The following is a 20,466-nucleotide window of genomic DNA, read 5'->3' as shown; positions in this document are numbered from 1 at the left end:
GGTTTGTTCTGGTCTACTTTATGGGAAACATTGCGAAAATAGCTTAGAACCCACACAGTTGTATGGCTCTTAAAATCAAATGGTTAATAGGGTGGGGTTGATTATGACAAGTAAGTTATTATGTGATTGGTTTGGGGTTGTGTTTTAACAATCCACCCAAATGTGTATAAAAAAAACCTTTCATTATCACCAGACGATTCGTGTAGTTAACATGTGATTAAAGAACGTCACACTGGGCGATTCAGGCAAGATAGCAATAAGGAAGTTGTCTTATGAACGTGACTTTAATGTGAACGAACTTTTCAGCACTTGGTTTGACGGTGCAACCGATTGATTACAATTCCTCCATCATTGTACCTTTTCTATCCGGGATTAATTTAGCGTGCCTAGACATGCATGTAGGAGAACAAGATGGCGTACACTGGCGCCAGGCCTGTCGTTTCTCTGTCGTTCTACGGCCTCGTTCGGTTGTTTATAAGCACGCCATTTTAATACAAAATGAACACCAACATTACCTTTGCAAAGCCGCTGGTATCCAGTCTCCAAATTCCCAAATAGTCTTTGTTTTGGAGTGTTTTTCGGCGATATAAGATTAAACTCAATCGAGTTTTTTCGGTGATCGATCTTGCTCCGCAGACTAGAGATCCACCGCCATCTTCCACTCTCTGATCGATTGATAGTGGCCGGGCGGAAATTGTACAGGAGCACGCGCAGTTGTTAACCCTGCTGGAGATGCTGCTTCTGACCTCTGGAGGGCGCAATCTACTCACATTTCAATTTACCCAATTACATACGAAACCAGAGCTTTTACGCACTCAGTTCTGTGCGACCGTTTAAATGCAATCTAAACAGTCCAACGTGTTGCGAACAAAATTTGCGTGGATTTTCTTTATATATGCTGTTTTATGATGCAACGTACAAAGAATAACTCAACTAAATAATTGGCCATTTGGTTGATAATGATTCTGTGTTGCACACCGATTTGGATCAAGGAAGGATGAGACAGACCTGTCACCAAACTATGGGGTAGATGTATCGAGTTTAATGTAAATCTATAGCTTTACATAGAATAAGAACAATCACAGGTGGCAAACGTATTATCACATTAGACATAAAATGCTATACATTATATATAAGTACCAATATGTAAGATGTTCAATCGTCGAGGTGGTTTCTGAGGTTGTTCTTATAATGTGGGTGTATTCTTAAGTATATTATTCAGCATTGAATAAAAAGTAGGAATTCCCTCAACACTTTTTTATTGCTTTGGTTATATTATTAAAAATTTGCCCACAGTGAACACAGTCTCACACAAAACAATATCTATTCCCAAAACAGACTTTTTTTTATGTCACAGAAATATAATGTGCAATTACTCCTTAACATTATTGTGATTAGTAAGCAGGGAAAGTTTTAAAACTTAAATTAAACTCTTAAATTACTGATACAAAAAGTTGTATCAGAGGAAAAAAATACTTAAAAATACAACTAACGGTAACAAGAAAAAGCGCTAGTATCGACATCAGAAATCAGGGGGGGGGTGAAGGAGAATAAAAAAACCAGACATGAAGGAAGTGCATGGCAATGGCTCCTCTCTAGATCTTGATCTCCGTGCGGAACGTCTGCAGGTGCTCGTGCTTGGCGGGGAACCTCCGGGCCCTGACGGTCAACGCCCCATCGGTGCCCAGCGATGAGGCCACCGAGGTGGGGTCCACGTCCTCAGGGAGCTGGCACTTGTGTGTGAAGGTGTTCATCACCGTGCCGTCCGGGGCCAGCTAGAAACATAAGATATTGTTTTGTGATCGCTAAGCTTTGACAGTCGTCGTATGTCGCAACATTTGACCACACTCTTATGTACATCAGAATGCATCGTGGGGTTTTCTGTTGTCGACACCCGGCCATTTTGTGATGACTCGATAGAATTGTAATATTGTACTACAACTAACCACTTTCACAGCTTCCAACACAACAATCTCTTCCCATAATGAAAAATCCTTTCACGATGAACTATTAGACCATGACCAAAAAAACCATAACTACCAATAACATCCCTATGTTCCCTGCTTCTGAAAATGGAGGTGGCCATTACGATGGGACGCCTTGATGTACAAGCCCTAAACCCTATCTCTCTCCAGATTGGCTTCTCATCTCCAAGCTGTTCAAGCTGACCTTTTCGGCGCGGACTTCAATCTGGTTGTTGGATGTGGTGACGATCACATCTTCCGGGGAGAAGTCCTGAACGTCGACTGTAAACTGGTATGAGTCTCCCAGGGTCTTGATCTTCCCGGCCCCACCTTGAAGCAAACACACAACAAATATTTTATACTGTCTTTGTGTGTGTGTGTGTGTTTGTGTGCGTGTCGTTATGACACTTTAGCACATAATCTAATGAAGACCCATTTTTATTACCTGTCTCTATATGTCCACAAAGCGGCCTTACCCCCCACACTGGAGTGTAATATGTGCTGCTGACATGGGAAAACTATTAAGAAATGTTTCCATAATCATTATCGATTATTACTACCGCCCAGCATTGATTTTCCCAGGGACATACAACATATTGACCGCCATAACATGCAACCTAGTGAGAGTTTACCAGGCAAGTGCCAATGCCCATGATGTCATCAACACAAACACACACACACGCACGTCACACATACAGATATACACACGCAAACATTGGAGAGATGTGCCAATTGTGTGTGTGTGTGTGTGTGTGTGTGTGTGTGTGTGTGTGTGTGTGTGTGTGTGTGTGTGTGTGTGTGTGTGGTGTGGTGTGTCTGTGTGTGTGTGTGTTTGTCTTTGAGAGCATGCATGTGATTGCTCTGCCACCCGGCAGCCTTCTCGTGTATCCTTTTGTGGGCGTCATACCAAATGTGTGAACTCACAGTGTTGGCACTGCCTCCCACATTCCCATATGTGTGCGTATGTGCCCCTGTGTGTGTATGTGTGTGTGTGTGTGTGTGTGTGTGTGTGTGTGTGTGTGTGTGTGTGTGTGTGTGTGTGTGTGTGTGTGTGTGTGTGTGTGTGTGTGTGTGTGTGTGTAGCTTTCCAAGCTATGAAAAGCAACAGCGACCCTTCTCCTGTGGTTCTACCTTCTGATGTGAGACATACCAAAACATCCATCTTTAGCTCGCTACTTTTCCCCCGGATACTCCTAACCGGTCTCTGCACTGTTCTGTCACATATTATGAATATCTGGAATACACTCAGAGTAGACATTTGTTTCTGGACTTTGGAAAGAAGGGATCTCATTCAGTAGAGGAGTAAAACCTCAGGAAAAAATATTTCTGAGGTTGTCCTTTCAATATATCTTCCCAATGTTCCTACATGCTTTAACACAAAGCAGCTCTGCAAATGCTCAAACCAAGCCTGGATTCACAATATTTATTGAAACCAAACTAATTTCTGCCTGTGGATAAACATAACTCATCATAATTGCTATCAACGGACATACATTCTTTCTTCACTACAACACCAGCTATCTTCACAGCAGGTTCAAGTTTAGCATGGCACGTTCCGAGTCTTTTACATGGCACATCTTCCTCAAAGTAATCCGAGTCCACATTGTTTCCTAAGCCTCTACTTTGCCTATAAGCTTAACAATAAACCCTAACAGGGATTTAAGTTGGCTACTCACTAGGAAAACCCAAGGGCTCGCTCCCGGGACCAATGAATGAGCCAAAGTCCTCGGTGAACAGGCCCCTGTTCTTCTCCATGAAGGGGCTTCCGGAAGAGCCTGAGGAGGTCTGGTGGAAACTACGCTCCGATCGGAAGGCGTTGGAAGAGTTGGACACGCTCATGGGGGGCAAGGAGGTCCACTACAGGGAGGAGGCAGGAGCCAGCGGGAGGGATGGAAGAAGAGGAGGCTCTGGTCTTGATGAGGAGGGAGAGAGAGAGAGAGAGAGAGAGAGAGAGAGAGAGAGAGGAGGGAAGGAGGAGTAGTGTCTTGAAGGCAGTCCACCAGTTCGGGATTATTCACAAACGATGGGTCTTTTTTTTTGTGTTGGAAGTCCGGTCTCTGTGTTGTCTTCGTACAATTCCCTGGATCCCCTTTTGTATCCTTTTTTTTTCTTTGCACCAATCAGCCAAACTGTTTGTTCAGACTGTTCCTCTTACTAGTTCCGAGGACTCAGTGTTACCTAATGCTTGGGATGACCACTGCCTCCTCTGTAAACCAACCTGTATTTTAGAGGAGGTTAAAGCGCTGGACCTTTATACTCCAGAGTGTGTTTGTTTGTCCGGACGGTGTGCTAGAGTTGTTTGAAGGGCACGTGGCCACGGGGAGGGGAATAATGATCTATATTTATAACAGGACAAAGAGTGAGCGAGATGGGAGATGAGAGAGGGAGAGAGTGTGGCTGGGGTTGGAAAAGTTCCGGATGATAAGGGCTTGGGGTTAAGAAGGTATGTGAGAGAGAGAGAGAGAGAGAGAGAGAGAGAGAGAGAGAGAGAGAGAGAGAGAGAGAGAGAGAACTTACCGTGAAGGAGGGAGTCAACAGTTGGCATTCCATACACTTCCTGAAATAGATATTCTCTTTACCTCTGTCTTCAATCCCACTTAGCTTATTGCTTCTCAAAGTTCCATGGTCCGGGTAACCATGTCCATAATAATAATAAAATTGATATTAATAATTATGAGAATAATGATAATGATACTAATATATTGTTATAATAATTAAAATGAATAAAAACATGAATAAATAATTATGCTAATGACTAACAGTAAATAAACAATAATAATATTACATAATAAATGTATGTGTGTGTGAGCATGAATTTATTAGTTTGTTTTTGTGTATGTGTGTGTGTGTGTGTGTGTGTGTGTGTGTGTGTGTGTGTGTGTGTGTGTGTGTGTGTGTGTGTGTGTGTGTGTGTGTGTGTGTGTGTTTTGTGTGTGTGTGTGTGTGTGTGTGTGTGTGTGTGTGTGTGTGTGTGTGTGTGTGTGTGTGTGTGTCTGGTGGAAAGAATGTGATGGAAAACGCAGTGGTCATAGCGTGTAGTGTGTCTGGACCAGGGGTGAGTGACATCACTGTGACAGGATATTAGTTGATCTATTAATATCGGTTGTTCTGGTAACACTGTGTATCATGATAAGAACCTAACACATGCATCGCCAATCTGTACATTTAAAATAGATGCTGAGGTCCATGCTTATCAGTAAATCATGCATCATGCTTGTGTGTGTGTGTGTGTGTGTGTGTGTGTGTGTGTGTGTGTGTGTGTGTGTGTGTGTGTGTGTGTGTGTGTGTGTGTGTGTGTGTGTGTGTGTGTGTGTGTGTGTGTGTGTGTTTGTGAGGAGCGGTACATGGGAGAGATGAAAGTAGGCTGTGGATGGGACATGTCTCAGCAGGGGAGGGGGAGGCTGTGGTATTTATCTTTTTATTTTTTATTCAACACAGGAAGTCTCATTGGTATCCCGTTAACGATGACACATACATAAAACATCACATATAAGACCACTAGGCTATAATATTTTAAAGTCCCTCAATGAAAAGAGTAAAAGTAGCAGGTATACAAAAGACAAACAGAGCAGGTGGCTATTAATAACAGCGTGGCGAGAAGCAGGACTGACAGTCTATGGCGAGCGATACCTTAACACATGTCATGATAGTGCACTATTAATACTCATCACAATGTCTCATGTTGATGTGAACACTGACAGACATAGAAACGTGACGTTGACGTCCTGTTGGTATGCAATTTGATTATGCTTCTGTCTTACTAAATTGGTTATTGATTAACCAATGATTAACTATGGGATTAATGTGACATGTTAATGTGTTAGTACTTTAATTTAGTTTAAGGTGCAAGTGTACGATTTCGACACATTAGTGCTCCACACAAATAGGGGGCAGCATATTACCAGAATGGCATCCTATTGTATTCTAACTGGTGTAGGTGAACTGCATAGCAATACACAGCAAACTTGCCAAACATTTTTAAAACAGTCAATAAAGTAATACAATAAGCTAGCTTTATAAGATATCACGACATAGCCAATGTTACCATTAACAGATGTTTAGTTTACTTATAATACTCTGAATTGTACACATTGAATCGTACACACTGAACCTAGTACTAGAAAAGTTAATGGTTGCAAGTATATTATAACAAATTGATTTGTGCTTGGAATACTATGAATAAATGAAGACATGGAAACGGAGAGGAAGACTTAATATAATAAGTTTCACTTGGAATAAAACAACCAAGTGAAACATTCTCCGTGCTCTATTCTGGTTGACTGAGTCATTCCCATGAGTCACCCCTGCAAGGTTAAACGACTTCACTGCACATCAAGGTGTGTGTGTGTGTGTGTGTGTGTGTGTGTGTGTGTGTGTGTGTGTGTGTGTGTGTGTGTGTGTGTGTGTGTGTGTGTGTGTGTGTGTGTGTGTGTGTTTGTGTGTTTGTGTGTGTGATGCTGTTCAAAACAGGACAAAACAACACAGAGTAAATAAAGCTGTCAAGCTTTCCAGACCAAAATACAGAATATGGTACGCCTTTGCACACAAAAACACACACACACACACACACACACACACACACACACACACACACACACACACACAAGTGGGGATGTGTGGGTCTCAGCTGTTAGGTTACATCATGTTTCTAGACAGGAGGATAAATCCCTCTGTGAAAGGGTTGGGCACTGGGCTGGCTGGATTCTTCAGCATCAGAACTCAACATTTTGTCCCTCTTAGTTATTGCGTATGGCGTATGGTAATGTTTTTTTCTTATTTAAATTGAGTTTTAAAGAGGCAGGAGAAGGTAAGTGAGGTATATTGGAAAACATTAGGCATAAAGCGTTACTTATCTCCAGGAACCAGGCAACATCATTGTTATGCAGTGAAGACCTAATTCAGCCCGAAATGACCCGTATCCAGTCAGAGAGCCTCCCTCCAAATTGCAAAGACGTTTTAAGGCATTTAAACACCTGAGAAAGCAGTCATGTGGGACACCCCTAGAGGGATTAGAATCTCCACTTTTAGGAATTGTTAACTAACAAGAGACAATTCCAACCCCCAAAAAATAGGAAGCATGTAAAAACTTGCGCAAACGTTCTGTTTAAAACCAAAATTGATGTCCTACTTTTGTTGTCTTTGTCACCAAAGGTGTGTTTGAATGCATATAATCACCATACACGGATAATCGAGGGTCTGGGCACCATTTTGCAACTAAACAATCAATGTATAGTAGCTAAGAAAGGGTTTCAGAGGAAATAGGTAAATTGCCTTGCCCAATCAGAAAATACATTAAATAGATGTAATGAATTGATATACTGTATTAACCTTTGAGATGTTATTTTCAGAAAGAAACAAAGCATAGCAATTACTGTAAGTTAACACATGAAATGACTAATACTGCATAGATGCTATCATTAAATTGACCAAAAAGGGCAACATTTATTATCTTTGAAGGACGCGCACGTTGAGTGGAACTACTTTGTTCTACCTACATTCATTGTGTGGTTTCTATGGAAACAGGTTTCCAATTGTTTAACCCCGGGTGTGTGTTCGTGTGTGTGCATGCGTGTGTGCATATGTGTGCTTGCATGTGAGTGTGTGTGCGTGCACGCGTTTCACTTGTCCCACTCCAGATTTACATAACCAAAAATAACATGAGAGTGCTAATAGAGAGCAATAACTGGAAGTGAGTGTATGTTATGAAGATAAATTATATTTAACCTCAACACAAAGCTACACTCACTGTGTGTGCCCATGTGTACGTTTGCGTGCGAGTGTGTGTGTGTGTGTGTGTGTGCGTGCGTGCGTGTGTGTTTGGGTGTGTGTGTGCGTGTATGTGTGTATGTATGTATGTGTGTGTGTGTGTGTGTATGTGTGTTTGTGTACATGTGCGCACTTGTGTGTGTGGGTGTGTGTGTGTGTGTGCGTGTGTATGTATTTGTGTGTGCAAGTGTGTGCGTGTGAGTGTGTGTGTGTGTCTGTGAGTTTGTGCTACTCTACTACTGATTACCGGGAAACTATGCAACCACAATCATGGGTCAGATTGTTCCAACACTGGGTGTATATGTTTCTATAGAAGCGATTATCTATGGCTAGACTTGAATACGTTCTGTCTGTGCATGGGTCATTGGACCAGAATATCTTCTGCTGGACTCAAGCTTTAAACACATGTCTTCTTCACGGCTCAACGTTGTCAAATGTAACAACTTTGATAAGACAAACCAACAGGGTTAGACAAATAAATAGGCCTGACGCCATTGCATTCTTATCGACTTCTTCCCTGGTTATTCAATGCGATACAACAGATACTCGTTGACCCTTGTTTTTAAAGAAACAAGGTAATTGAGATTCCAGCCCGACTGACATCATCCTCTTGGTTCATGTGTGATGAATGACAGGTGGGCGTCAACAACCTTTGGTTAACAGTCTCATTAGGTCTGTGGATCCCGATCCTCACAGCACTATGGCAAAGGCAGATGAAGGACAACCACTTCAAAGAGTGGATTAGAAACAGAAAGCCACCCATAGCTGTGACAAACATGCTAATATGTTCTTAAGACTTCTGATGTCTGCCAACCATTCCAACACAACGCACTCATACGTCAACAGCCCTTTACACAGCAAAGGAAGCATTTTTGGTCAGCTGTCTGTCTGTCTGTCTGTCTGTCTGTCTGTCTGTCTGTCTGTCTGTCTGTCTGTCTGTCTGTCTGTCTATCTATCTATCTATCTGCCTGATGACTGTATAACAATTATGCTTTGTGATTGGAAAATAGGTTAAATAATTTTGACTTAGAAATGAAAATGAAGTAATGTTGGGCCTCCTCACATGTTGGTTTGACATGCAGTCCTGCAGAGAACCAGACAGGGACGCTGGTGTTGATGCTAGGGTAATCATTCAGGGCAGGAATGGAGTGCCTTGACGAGTCTAGCCGTGAAAGCTTTTTACAGAGGCGGGAAGCAGGGAATCAAAGGCAGACATCCCCTAATGAGGGCCTTCTCCTTGACGATCGATGGAAACCATGCCTTCAATGTTTGTGAAAGGTCAGTCCGAGTGAGAAATCAATCGGAGGAAAACAGTGGAGCGCAGAGCAGAGGGAAACTCCTGAGGGAGTTGTCAATCTATCTGTCTGTCTGTCTGTCTGTCTGTCTGTCTGTCTATCTGTCTATCTATCTATCTATGTTGTGTGTGTTTGTGTGTGTGTGTGTGTGTGTGTGCGTGTGCGCGCCTGTGTGTGTGTTTGTGTGTGTGTGTGTGTGTGTGTGTGTGTGTGTGTGCGTGCCTGTGTGTGTGTGTCTGTGTGCGCATCTGTGTGTGTGTTTGTGTGTGTGTCATGTGATCATTCCCTAGCGCACCGCTCCGAAGACAGATCGTTCGGACCAACTGCTGCCATAACAAACGAGACTAAATGAATGTTATAGGCTTTAGTTTCTATTTGTTTTCCAAGGATAAATCCTTAATTAACGTGATCAGATTGTCTGCTTCCGCTGCTGCTGCTGAGGCTGTTGCTGGGCAGGATGCATGCAGAGGATGAGCAGGCTGTTGGTAGCGGTACGGGGGGCAGAGAGGTCTGGGTCCATGGCTCTATGGTCATCGTCAGCTTTCTCACGGACCTCAGTGTTAGATAGGCCTGCTTATGACCAAACACATTGATGGATGCAAACACACACACTCTCGTTTGAGGACATAGACACACACACACACCCATTTATTGACGAACACATACACACACATTTACGGACGCACACATTAACAGAGAAATATACAGACACACTCACACACATGCACACAAACATATAAATATATATAAAGCGTATTAAATCAATGTTTTCAAGGTCCGTTTGTACATCTCTCTACTTGAAGGATCTCTGCGCTCTGATAGGCGACTACCAGGTGGCATGGAGCTCAAGTGACCGCGAGCATCGGAGAGGACACGGCTTCTGTTTCCTTATGTACAGACGGATCTACACCCGGGTCTGGTCTGTTGTTTCAGTATTAAGCATTCTTCGTTTGGCAGGCTCTTTACTGTCTGCCATGTGACACTATATCAACAGGGGGGGTTCTCGTGGGGAGACGTGCTGGTTCTAGCTGCAGCTGCTTCAGAGCTCCCATCAGCGGTGGGTAAAGGAGCCAGGATGCACGCCCAGCACGCACACAGGAAGTTGAGTTGTGTGAATGTGTCCACGCATGGGCCTGTGTAGTTTAAGAGAAGGTAAACCCTAACCCCCTAACAACCCACCATCGATCCTGGCCCTATGCCCACCCTCTCTGACCCCCCCCCCCCCCCCCCCCCCCAACGGCTCTCTCTGTCCTCTCGCTCCCTGGAGGTGCGCTGTTCAGCGTGGAGGTGACGGGCTCCCACCTCCCCCTGAAGGCCCACGTCCCGAGGTTCTTCTCGGCCGCCTGCAGCGCCAGGACCCTCCGCTTGCTGAGTAGAAACGCAAGCCACCGTGACCGCTCCTCCCGCGCCGTGCGCCAGTCATAGCGTCGTACAGGATCCAGGTGCACTCTGTCCTCATCGGTGTTTGTATCATTATTATTATGGGCGTTTTGCCCCTTCATGGACAGGGCAGTGACGAATCACAGGAATGGGGGTTGGAGATGACAGGGAATGACACGTAGCACCGGAACCCCAGGTGGGGGGATCATACCCCAGGTGACTGAAGGTACTGATCACCTGGTTGGACCCCCAGTGGGTGGAGCCGGCCCAGTCCCCGTGGCTCTTTGAAGGAGTGGGCTGTGGCTGTGGTGTTATGAGGGATCTGAGGGGGAGTGGCTAGGTGTTTCAGTGGCGACGCTGAAGCGTTGAGGAGAAACATGGCCCTTCTAGGATGGCCAACTGATACAAGATACAAGATCCAAGATCGTTTATTGTCATATACACAATGGAAACATAGTTTGCACTGGGCAATGAACTTCTTAATTTGCCAGTTCCCTTCACACAAAATATAATAAAGTAGATAAATAAACTAAAATGCTAAAAATATCTGTACAAAGAGCAGAATTTAGTTAAACAAAAACAGTTAAATATAAGGTGCTGTTTAGCATGTGCAATGTTCGCATACAGCAGAAGGCCCTGAAAGACATTGAAATATAGAAGTTTTTGAATATATACATTGGATATTGAATATTATTAGTAGATAAGTACATAGTGCAAATTAAGCTCACAGTTGAAACTAAATACATCAGTGTTTGAGAGAGTCATTCAGCAGGCTGATGGCCTGTGGATAAAAACTGTTTTTAAGTCTGGTTGTTCTGGCTTTCGTGCTCCTGCAGCGTCTGCCAGATGGTCGCAGTGTGAACACTGTGTGCTGGGGGTGTGTAGTGTCCTCGGTGATGTTGTGTGCCCTCTTTGTAACCCGGGTGTTGTAAATGTCTTGAAGTGATGGGAAGGCTGCTCCACAGATGTATTGTGCAGTTTTAATCACACGTTGGAGAGCCTTCCTTTCCTGTACCGTGCAGTTTCCAAACCACACTGATGGAGTTGCTCAGGAGGCTCTCCACTGTACACCTGTAGAAGTTGCTGAGGAGTTTGGATGACAGTCCAAATTTCCTCAGCTTTCTTAAGAAGTACAGCCGCTGCTGAGACTTCTTGGCAATGTCCTGGGTGTTGTGAGACCAGGAGAGGTCCTCGCTGATGTAGGTGCCGAGGAATTTAAAGGTTTTCACCCTCTCTACCTGAGTCTCGCCGATGTGTAATGCACTGTGCTGTTGCGTGGCCAGACGTCATGCAGTAGAAACACAAACAAGTTGCATCAAGTAGCACCTGGTTAATTTGGATGTGTCTAGGTTTTGTTATGAATTGAATGAGCAGTTACAAGTCAGAACCTGTCATGTAACATGTTTGTCCTTTAAATATCGCTGTGTTGCCTGTCAAGTCCGAACATGAGGTCTAAACACGATGTGTGTGGTTTTAAAACAGACAGCGACGTCAATCTGTCAGTATGGCAATACATCATCTCTGCGATACGATGAAAGATGAGGTTATGTGGTTTAATAAGAAGAGATGAGGATAGGAGAGAGGAGCATTGTAATAGCCCGTCAACCACAGAGACCCCAGAGCCGCTGTTCAAAGCTAATTTCCCTGAATCTCCTCCATTCTGGCCGCAGGAGCTCCTTGTGTCCGCTGTGCTCTGCCTGGGGCGGGTTCATTCATCAGAGGCTCATGGCTCCTAAGCTTCTTCAGAATGCTTCTCCGTCATTCGGGGCGCAGATGTCCCTTTGAGTCCTTGTGTTACTATGACGATTCACGTTCAGTTTTTTCAGTTTCGATGCCCTAATTATTCAACCCTTACTCCGTATCAAATGACGAATGCCGAAATCTGTCTGCTACCGAAGTTATAAATAAAACATGATCGTGCTTGCGTGTGTGCGTGCATGCATGTGCATGCGTGTGTGTGTGTGTGTGTGTGATTGTGCGTGCATGCATTTGCATGTGTGTGCGTGTGTGCATGCCTGCATGCATGTGAATGCGTGTGCGTGTGCATGTGTGTGTGCGTGCATGTATGTGTCCGTGCATGTGTGTGTGTGTGTGTGTATGTGCATGAGTTTTTAAACCAGGGTAACATGCGTTGCAATTAGCTGTATCCCCCTCTCCTTTCACCGGGGGATCCTTGGCTTCACCAAGACAAACAGCCCTGATCCACATGCTGACAGCAGACTGAGACATCGTTCTATATTAAAACTCAGGAAACAGGGGGGAAAAGAGCACAGGAACTAAATAATGAAGAACCTTTTTGGATATAAAAACTTGGGAATCAAATATAAACCTCAATACAACCCAAGTCTTAGAACCGGTGAAGCATTTATATGGACTCTGAGGAGAATCAACCAATTTAATTATATAAAAACATGGTGTGGAAAACACAGTTTCCAGAAAAAGAAGTAAAGGTCAATACATGGCATATAAGGTGAGGTTTCTATTTTATTACTATTGCCTTAGTCTCACAGTCTCACTTTCCGTCCTTTGATTTCCTATCATTTAGCCAAATACGATGAATCCACACATTTCATCACATGTTTATTATTTGGAAGTCCACTGCCGCATTCCATTGAGGTCACGTTTGATTTATCCACATTGGTTGGTTAACTTTGGCAGTACACCATGAAGCAGTTGCTCACCCCTATTGGACGAGAGTCAGTGGAGCGAGAGAGATATCTCCTCTTTGGAAGTGCCGGTCCTGCTTCCTGCTCATAGAGGTATATAGACTGGTTCAACCGATCACTGATCAACAGCTGAAATATCTCTGTTGATTCCAGAGGAAAATTGTTATATATATATATATATATATATATATATATATATATATATATATATATATATATATATATATATATATATATATATATATATATATATACTTTAATATAAGAAAAAAAAAACTGAATATTCTGAATAGAGCCAACATATATCATCTTCAAAAATAAAGATTCAACAAAGCAAGGGCACAGTATAACTACTTAGACTCGCCGGACTTTGTATCCAATGAGCCCAACAGCTTCTATGTAACGTTATGTTTCTAATACATAGTGTTGGTGCGTCTGCTGTCCTGTTCAGCTGTGGATGCTGGTCCTAATGTGCACACTGCCGGTGCCTGCTGGATACTGCATGCCAGTGTTTATATACGGTGAGTCAGAGATAATGTCTCTCCACAGTACAGCACCTTCAAGCCTCAGCGAGACAGAGATTTGCTGATGTGCTGCATGTTGAACGAATTTTTCTGGGAATTCCTTATTTATTTTGTGAAATGGGTCCGTTGTATTGTATTGTTGAGGAGCCGCTATGGGGCGTTTTGTCGGGGGGGGGGGGGGGGGGGGGGTCTGGTCTGAGGGTCCCTATAAAGACCCTCAGACCAGTACCATTGCTCACAACAATTAAATCAGATAGGTAGCACAGTCTAACCTTTAGACCACTGCAACATTCTGTTGCATTAGACTACAGTAGAAATTCATGCATTTTAAGCAATCTCTCCAGCAAAATATTCAGGATTTTTTTTAAAACAAGCCTAGATGTGTTCCATTAGTTGAATCTTTAATAATATATATTTTACTTTTACCCTGAATGTCAGAACAGAAATGTCTTCAGAATTAGTAACACTGCATTGTTCTTGGTTCGTGATGTATTTTGAGATTTCTTGCATGCCAAAGTTGCCTGAGAAATTAATGGCCATCAGGGCTATTATTATCCAGAGGGCATTCAGAGGTGCTTCAGTTATATTATATCATTGATCTATATATCTCCCAGAGTCCATCTCCGGTCTCCGTCTGATGAGTGCAGTTGTTTATGAGCTTTGTGTGTGAGCATGGGACTGACTCTGTCATTAATCCCGCAGGCTTTCATCTGCACCAATAGGAGGGTTGTTTGGGCCTATGGGGGCGGGGCTACTGAGGGCCACTGGATGTACAGAGGTGTAAAGAAAGTTGACTCCGGCACGCAATCAGACAACCCTGTGGTGGACATCTTGGGTGTGCATGCACACGGACAGCAAGTAAACATTAAAGTGATGGACATTAAAGTGAAAAACGTGAAACGAGCATAACATCCCACAAGAGAGAAGTATCTTGTCAAACAATTCTCCAAAGGTGTATTTACATACGTCGTCAAAGTCAGCCAACACACTCGACTGTAGAGTTTTCGGGGTGTGGTCTCGGAATCCCCACCCCCCTCCCCCCCACGTGCTTGGCTACGTAGCCTGGAAGATAAATAGACTCCATCAGATAAATCACCTTGAAGGAATAAAAGGAATTTAATAGACTCAAATTCCTGACAATGCAATAGATTTCATGGAACATCATTTTCTGGTGCTTAATGCACTCCTTGATTGCACACAATTAGAAATAAATTACAGCTTGTGTCATCCATCACTTAAAACAGAACCCCAGTGTTTAAACAGAACCCCAAATCGCGTACAAATAGGACGCCTCTCATTCTAGGGTTCAAAAGTTTGTTGTGTGTTTATATACGTTCCCGTCAGAGTAAAGACCCCTGCTGAAAGAAAGATGTGAGTGAAATAATCTTCAAGGCTTTTGGCTTCTTACAGATAACGTTAAATGTCACAAAATAGATCAACAGCTTCTTCCCTCGGTGGCTTTTCAGTGGCTGTTGATTCAAATGTCAACAGAAAGTCAGAGCGAAAGAGATTTCATTCAACAACCTGATGGAGGCGGACAAGTGTGCGTGCGCATGAACATGTCCCCTAGAATGGTTTGATGATTGAATGGTGTGTGTGTGTGCGTGTGTGCGTGTATGTGTGTGTGTGTGTGCTCGTGTGTGTGTTGTCCCTCTCTCATGTTCATGGTGTCCTGAACCTGCTCCCCACACACACTCTGTTTGTGACACACACACACACAGGGAAGCGAGTGTGACTCATCACATGGGCTGAGCTGGTACACATTCTAACGCAAACGTGCGGACACACTCTCTCATATTACGAACAAACCTGACATAGTCACGTTTATTTCTGAGTCATATTCGTCCCCGAGAAATACTGCAGTTATCTGATATTCAAACTGTATCCTTACCCCTGGTTCTGCTTTCAGCAGCCTCCAAAACGCCAGGCACGTTCCTCTGCTTGACCTTTTTCCTCCTCTTCTCCCTCTCTCTCGCTGCTCGCTGCCCTAGCTTCGTACCACTCTATCTGCATTTCCGTTCCGCAGATGAAGAGGATATTAGTCGAAGCGGCCTGCAGGGAAATATGAGCCTCGGTGCAGAGAGAGACGACCTTTAGAGGATCAAACCCATCCACGTCTGATGAGCCCTGCCTGTGTTCAAATATATTCCCCCTCTTCTCGTTCATTACCATAACCATGATAACTTACTGACTACAACATCTTCCTCCTCAACATCATTATGAACAAAAGCTTATTGATGTTGTCTGTGCCTGCCGGGGATAATAAGCACATCAACAGCATGGTTTTATGATTGCTTTTATCAATCAGTTCAGTGGGTTTGCTTACAACAAACGTATCATACTAATTCAAGAAGGAGGAATCTCTAGACTCGCTTTTGGCTGTCTACCAATAATCATCGTGCCTCAACTTCAACTTTATATCTGTATAATAATAATATTCAAAGTAATCAATATATATCAATAGTACATATAGTTGTGTTGTTTTCATGTATAAATCTCATCTTCTTGTTGCCAACTGGTTGTTCTGGTGGATCAAGAAACCACTCAATAGTGAACACATATTTTATGCAACATAAAAGCTCTTGAGAAACAATATAATGTAAATTAATCTGGAAATAAAAAGGCACAGGAATGATTAAAGATGGAATTTAATACAAACAGTTGAATAAATCCAGTAATACATAAAACAAAGATATTTAAATAAACAATGACCATTTATTTTTGGACAACTTTTTGCTTTTAAGTCCTCTATAGTTACTGACCCACGGTTTGTGATCATATAAAAATAACAGGATATTGCACCAAAATAATGCCTGTCATACGTTGTTCCGTCAATACACAGGACAGTATACAACAAAGGACAGGCTGTATTCCCCTACTTTGTGACTAGACTACACCTTGCCTCTAAAATGTGACCTGTTGGCCAACTATTTCTTCTGTTCAAAGCATGCGGACAGTGCCTCCTCTCAGACTCAAAGGCACTGTGTTAAACCACCCTGCCTGTCATTACGTTTTGTGTAGCATAGTATTGCACATAGTTGGCTCCCACAAATCACCTGGCTTGTGTACAAATGCGTACCGTGGCTACTCACTATAATGACCTCTATTTTTGAATTGACCCCTGGGGTCTGACTGATGGCAAAAATACGAATACAAAAATGTCTCTTTGATACATTCACCCTGGCTAGACGCAGAAAAGCGTTTTTAATCACTTCACAATTTATTTCAAATTGCAGTGTGTCACATTCTTGACGTCAGAAGGAATACATTTTTCCCTTTATGATCAAGAAGACGTGCGTCCACAAAGTCTGTGCTCTCCAGAGACATGCTCCACTCTCTATTCCTGGAAAGAATCCAAGTCCTGCCTCGACACCAAACTACCTACTCACTGCTCTGGATCCGTTGTGCTCCTGTTGTCTTGGATATTGGTTGCTATCAATGAGAGAGAGAGAGAGAGAGAGAGAGAGAGAGAGAGAGAGAGAGAGAGAGAGAGAGAGAGAGAGAGAGGCAAAGGGAGAGAGAGAGAGAGAGAGAGTGATGGCCTCGAGGGGTGGCAGGAGTCCAAATGACTTATTCCGAGCAGTGCCGTAGTTCTGTTGAATGCTTTCCTCCGATTGTTATGTCCTCTTCTTATCTGATTGGCTGAGCATCGTCTGAGTTCGACCGGTGGGACGATGGCGGAGGGGACAGGCGCCTGTGTGATAAAATAGCAAATGTCTCGTTCAAATGTCTAACACGGATGGAGATTACCTGCTCCCTCCCTAGAGTTCACTCTCGTACAACCTTCCTGTTTTCATTTTACTGCCTTCAGTCGCTTTCAGGGATACCAGAGGCAGTCTGAAGAATGGCACACTACGGTTTGGAGGGTAAACAAACGAAAGATAACCTTTGTTTACTTTCATTGTAATGTAAAAAGATACGTCACGGTTGAAGGCATGTGATTGAACGGTTAATTGGGTCTCCTACCATCCAAAGCCCCAGGGAGGAAACCTTCTGATTGAACCACCCGGAGAACGGCTCCCTGATTGGATAGCTCACGGGGGGGGGGGGGGGGGGGGGGGATGACATGTGACCGCAGCCGAGGAACCTGTGGTCGACATGGGTGGTTGACGCACGCATGTGTGTGTGTGTGTGTGTGTGTGCATGTGTGTGGGTGTTTGCGTGCGTGTGTGCATGCTTGTGTGCGTGTGTGTGTGTGTACGTGCATGTGTGTTTGACGTGCGTGCGTGTGTGCGTACGTGCGTGTGCGCGCGCGTCCTTACTTCGGCGCAGTCCAAGCAGGAACAATCCACCCCTAGTTATAGAAGACCTCGTCCTCCGACAGGGAGATGCTCTCAAACTGCTGAAGCCTTCGGCCGCTCTCTAGCGTCCCCGAGACCGCTCTGTGCGTCTGGGCGGTGGTGGCGAGGGCGGGAACGGAGGACGGAGGGGGGGGCGTTGGGTGGAGGACGGCCGGGGGCGGGGGCTCTGTGGGGTAGCTGAGGGGGCTGGCCGAGCCGCCCGGGTGGTTGTCGTGGAGACGCTGTGGAACGCCGACAACACCGCCGTCGCTCAGGTAGTAGGCCATGTAGTGGCTCTGTGTGGCTGAAGGGGAGGGGGTTTATGGGTCAAAACGATGGTTCATGTAGGAAAAATAGTAAGTGAGCTTTTGAAGTGGAATTCCGGATTCCCGGAATTCCGACCTTGGAATTTCGAACTCAAACCTTCACTTTCCAACATCGGTGGCTTCCTGCTGTTTGGCCTTTGACCTTTCAGTTCAGCTTTTAACTGTTCCTATAACCAAACTTCAAATTCAATAAAAAATGCGATGCCGACATCTTGGGATCGACATATTGCTATAGATGTTGTTTAACCAAAAATAATAAACAATTGTAATTATGCATTCTATATACGTGTATGGATTTTTTTTAAATATATTATACTAAAGCTCATTATTGTAAATAAGCGTATGCTTATTACCTTCCCATCTGACAGAGGGCCGGTCGATCTCGTCCGTGAAGCAGACATCCATGGCTGCCTCCGCTAAGGCAAACTGTGCGGCTACTCCTGAACGAAGCACCAGGAAACACAAGAGCCACTTCAACATCCCAGCTAAACAAGCACACCAAATAGCCAGGGGCGTGAAAGATGATTAATAATTAATTCCCTAAAGCCAAGTGTCTCTTCAGACCTGTCTACTTTGATAAGCGTTGTTTTAAATCAGACCCTCACTCACATTGAGCATAATTCAATGATCCCATAATCTGAACCATGTTCAGGTTACTCTAGTTAAACCCTGACTCACTTTAATCTAATAATTAGATAATCGAATAATAAAAGAATATAAATGGAAAAATTAACATATGATTATATAATAATGCAAACATAATAATATGAATATAATAATACCATAAGGTAAATACTATCACATGAATACAATAATTGGATAATCTTACAGGGGTTACTATGTTGGCAGTTCGCACCCTTTAATAAAACTGTAAATTTAATAATAGAAAAAATAAATTGATAATAACATAAATACAAACGGTAACACGTTAGGTTAATGAACCGTTCACTACAACCTGCAGCGAAGCGAGCTTCCTTGATCTCGTCTGTCATCTGGGAGTAGAGCAGCTCGTCGTCCTGTAGCTCCGCCCCCAGGCCCTTCCACACCTCTCCGGCTCCGCCCCCACCGGTAGCCCCCGCCTCTCCTCCCCCGCCCCCCCAGCCCTTCCACTCTATCAGGTGGGCCACCCGGCCCTGGGCCATCGCAGTGGGCTTGGTGATGTGGTCCTTTATGGTGGCCACCAGGCCTGGGGACAGATGGACAGACAGACAGAAAGGGAGAGAGAGAGAGAGAGAGAGAGAGAGAGAGAGAGAGAGAGAGAGAGAGAGAGAGAGAGAGAGAGAGAGAGAGAGAGAGAGAGAGAGAGAGAGAGAGAGAGAGAGAGAGAGAGAGGGAGAGAGAGAGAGAGAGAGAGCGAGAGAGAGAGAGAGAGAGAGAAAGAGAGAGAGAGAGAGAGAGAGAGAGAGAGAGAGAGAGAGAGAGAGAGAGAGAGAGAGAGAGACACACACAGAGACACACACAGAGACAGAGACAGAGAGGAGAGAGAGAGAGATGGATAGGGGGTGTGTGAGTGAATGCAAGTGTTTGTGTGTGTGTGTGTGTGTGTGTGCTTGTGTGCGTGTGTGTGTGTGTGTGTGTGCATATATGATTAGGTGCGAGTGTGTGTGTGTGCATTTGGGTGTGTGTGTGTCAGTACATGTGTGTATGAGAGTGTATTACCAAGTAGAGAAGAAGTGGCTAGCTCTCCAATATCATATCTGCTGATCTTATCGGTGGCGCTGCCGTCAGGGGGATTAAGGTCGTTCTGCTCAATATACAGACGGAAATAAACATGAAACAATGCATTCACATATTTTCTTGAAACATTAACCCATAATTCTAAGTCATTATTGTATTCAGTGTTTCTAGTTATTATATATCCATGTTTTCCACCTACTATTAGGTATCTTTTCATTATTATGTCAATCTTTCTAGTTACAGTTTTTCTGAACAATTCGTGCAAATAGCAAAACTCCATGGATTTCATGCAAAAGCCAGTCTCTTGCTCAAAATCCTTAGTTTGTTTCTCAAAAGTAAATATCTGTATCAATGAACATGTCAGTGCCATCATAATGACAAGTCTGTGTCATTGTGTACGGATAAGACAGTCAAATTGCTTTGTCATGTTGTTAATAAAACAGTGATGAGACAATTATTGTAAATTGTAAGTTACACCTTAGTGTATGTGGGAGATTGATTGCAAGAGACAGGACAAGATTCACATTTACGCTTTGACTGTTTGTACTGTAATTTGTTGACAGACCATGTCATTGCTAGAAAACATAG

General features: G+C 43.8%; 2 protein-coding genes across 2 annotated transcripts in view; both read right to left on the bottom strand.

Moving 5' to 3' along the window:
* Nucleotides 1-1,020: 1,020 nt before the first annotated feature.
* Nucleotides 1,021-4,285, bottom strand: hspb7 (heat shock protein family, member 7 (cardiovascular)). Its single transcript, XM_030361846.1, has 3 exons — nt 3,641-4,285; nt 2,170-2,294; nt 1,021-1,775 (listed from the first exon to the last, which is right to left on the bottom strand). The coding sequence occupies exons 1-3, from the start codon at nt 3,801-3,803 to the stop codon at nt 1,596-1,598; spliced, it is 468 nt and encodes a 155-aa protein (XP_030217706.1). The 5' UTR covers nt 3,804-4,285; the 3' UTR covers nt 1,021-1,595.
* A 12,507-nt stretch (nt 4,286-16,792) lies between these two features.
* fam131c (family with sequence similarity 131 member C) overlaps nt 16,793-20,466 on the bottom strand; it is a 6,020-nt gene continuing 2,346 nt past the window's right edge. Inside the window, exons 3-7 of the mRNA XM_030361830.1 lie at nt 19,861-19,945; nt 19,157-19,387; nt 18,555-18,641; nt 17,858-18,179; nt 16,793-17,289 (exon numbers count right to left, since the gene is read on the bottom strand). Coding sequence (XP_030217690.1) covers nt 17,890-18,179; nt 18,555-18,641; nt 19,157-19,387; nt 19,861-19,945 — 693 coding nt within the window. The 3' untranslated portion in view covers nt 16,793-17,289; nt 17,858-17,889. The remainder of the gene's footprint in view (nt 17,290-17,857; nt 18,180-18,554; nt 18,642-19,156; nt 19,388-19,860; nt 19,946-20,466) is intronic.

The sequence above is a fragment of the Gadus morhua genome, chromosome 7, assembly GCF_902167405.1.
Source record: "Gadus morhua chromosome 7, gadMor3.0, whole genome shotgun sequence".
Lineage (NCBI taxonomy): Eukaryota > Metazoa > Chordata > Actinopteri > Gadiformes > Gadidae > Gadus > Gadus morhua.
Note: the sequence above shows the minus strand (reverse complement) of the source record. Positions and strands in the feature narration are given on the sequence as shown.

Bases quoted from the DNA above. Each gene is read 5' to 3' on its own strand.
- hspb7 (XM_030361846.1), bottom strand. From the start codon at position 3,803: ATGAGCGTGTCCAACTCTTCCAACGCCTTCCGATCGGAGCGTAGTTTC. The intron at 2,295-3,640 runs GTGAGTAGCCAA...GTTTGCTTCAAG, and splicing joins CGAGCCCTTGGGTTTTCCTA to GTGGGGCCGGGAAGATCAAG. The intron at 1,776-2,169 runs GTCAGCTTGAAC...TTATGTTTCTAG, and splicing joins TTGAAGTCCGCGCCGAAAAG to CTGGCCCCGGACGGCACGGT.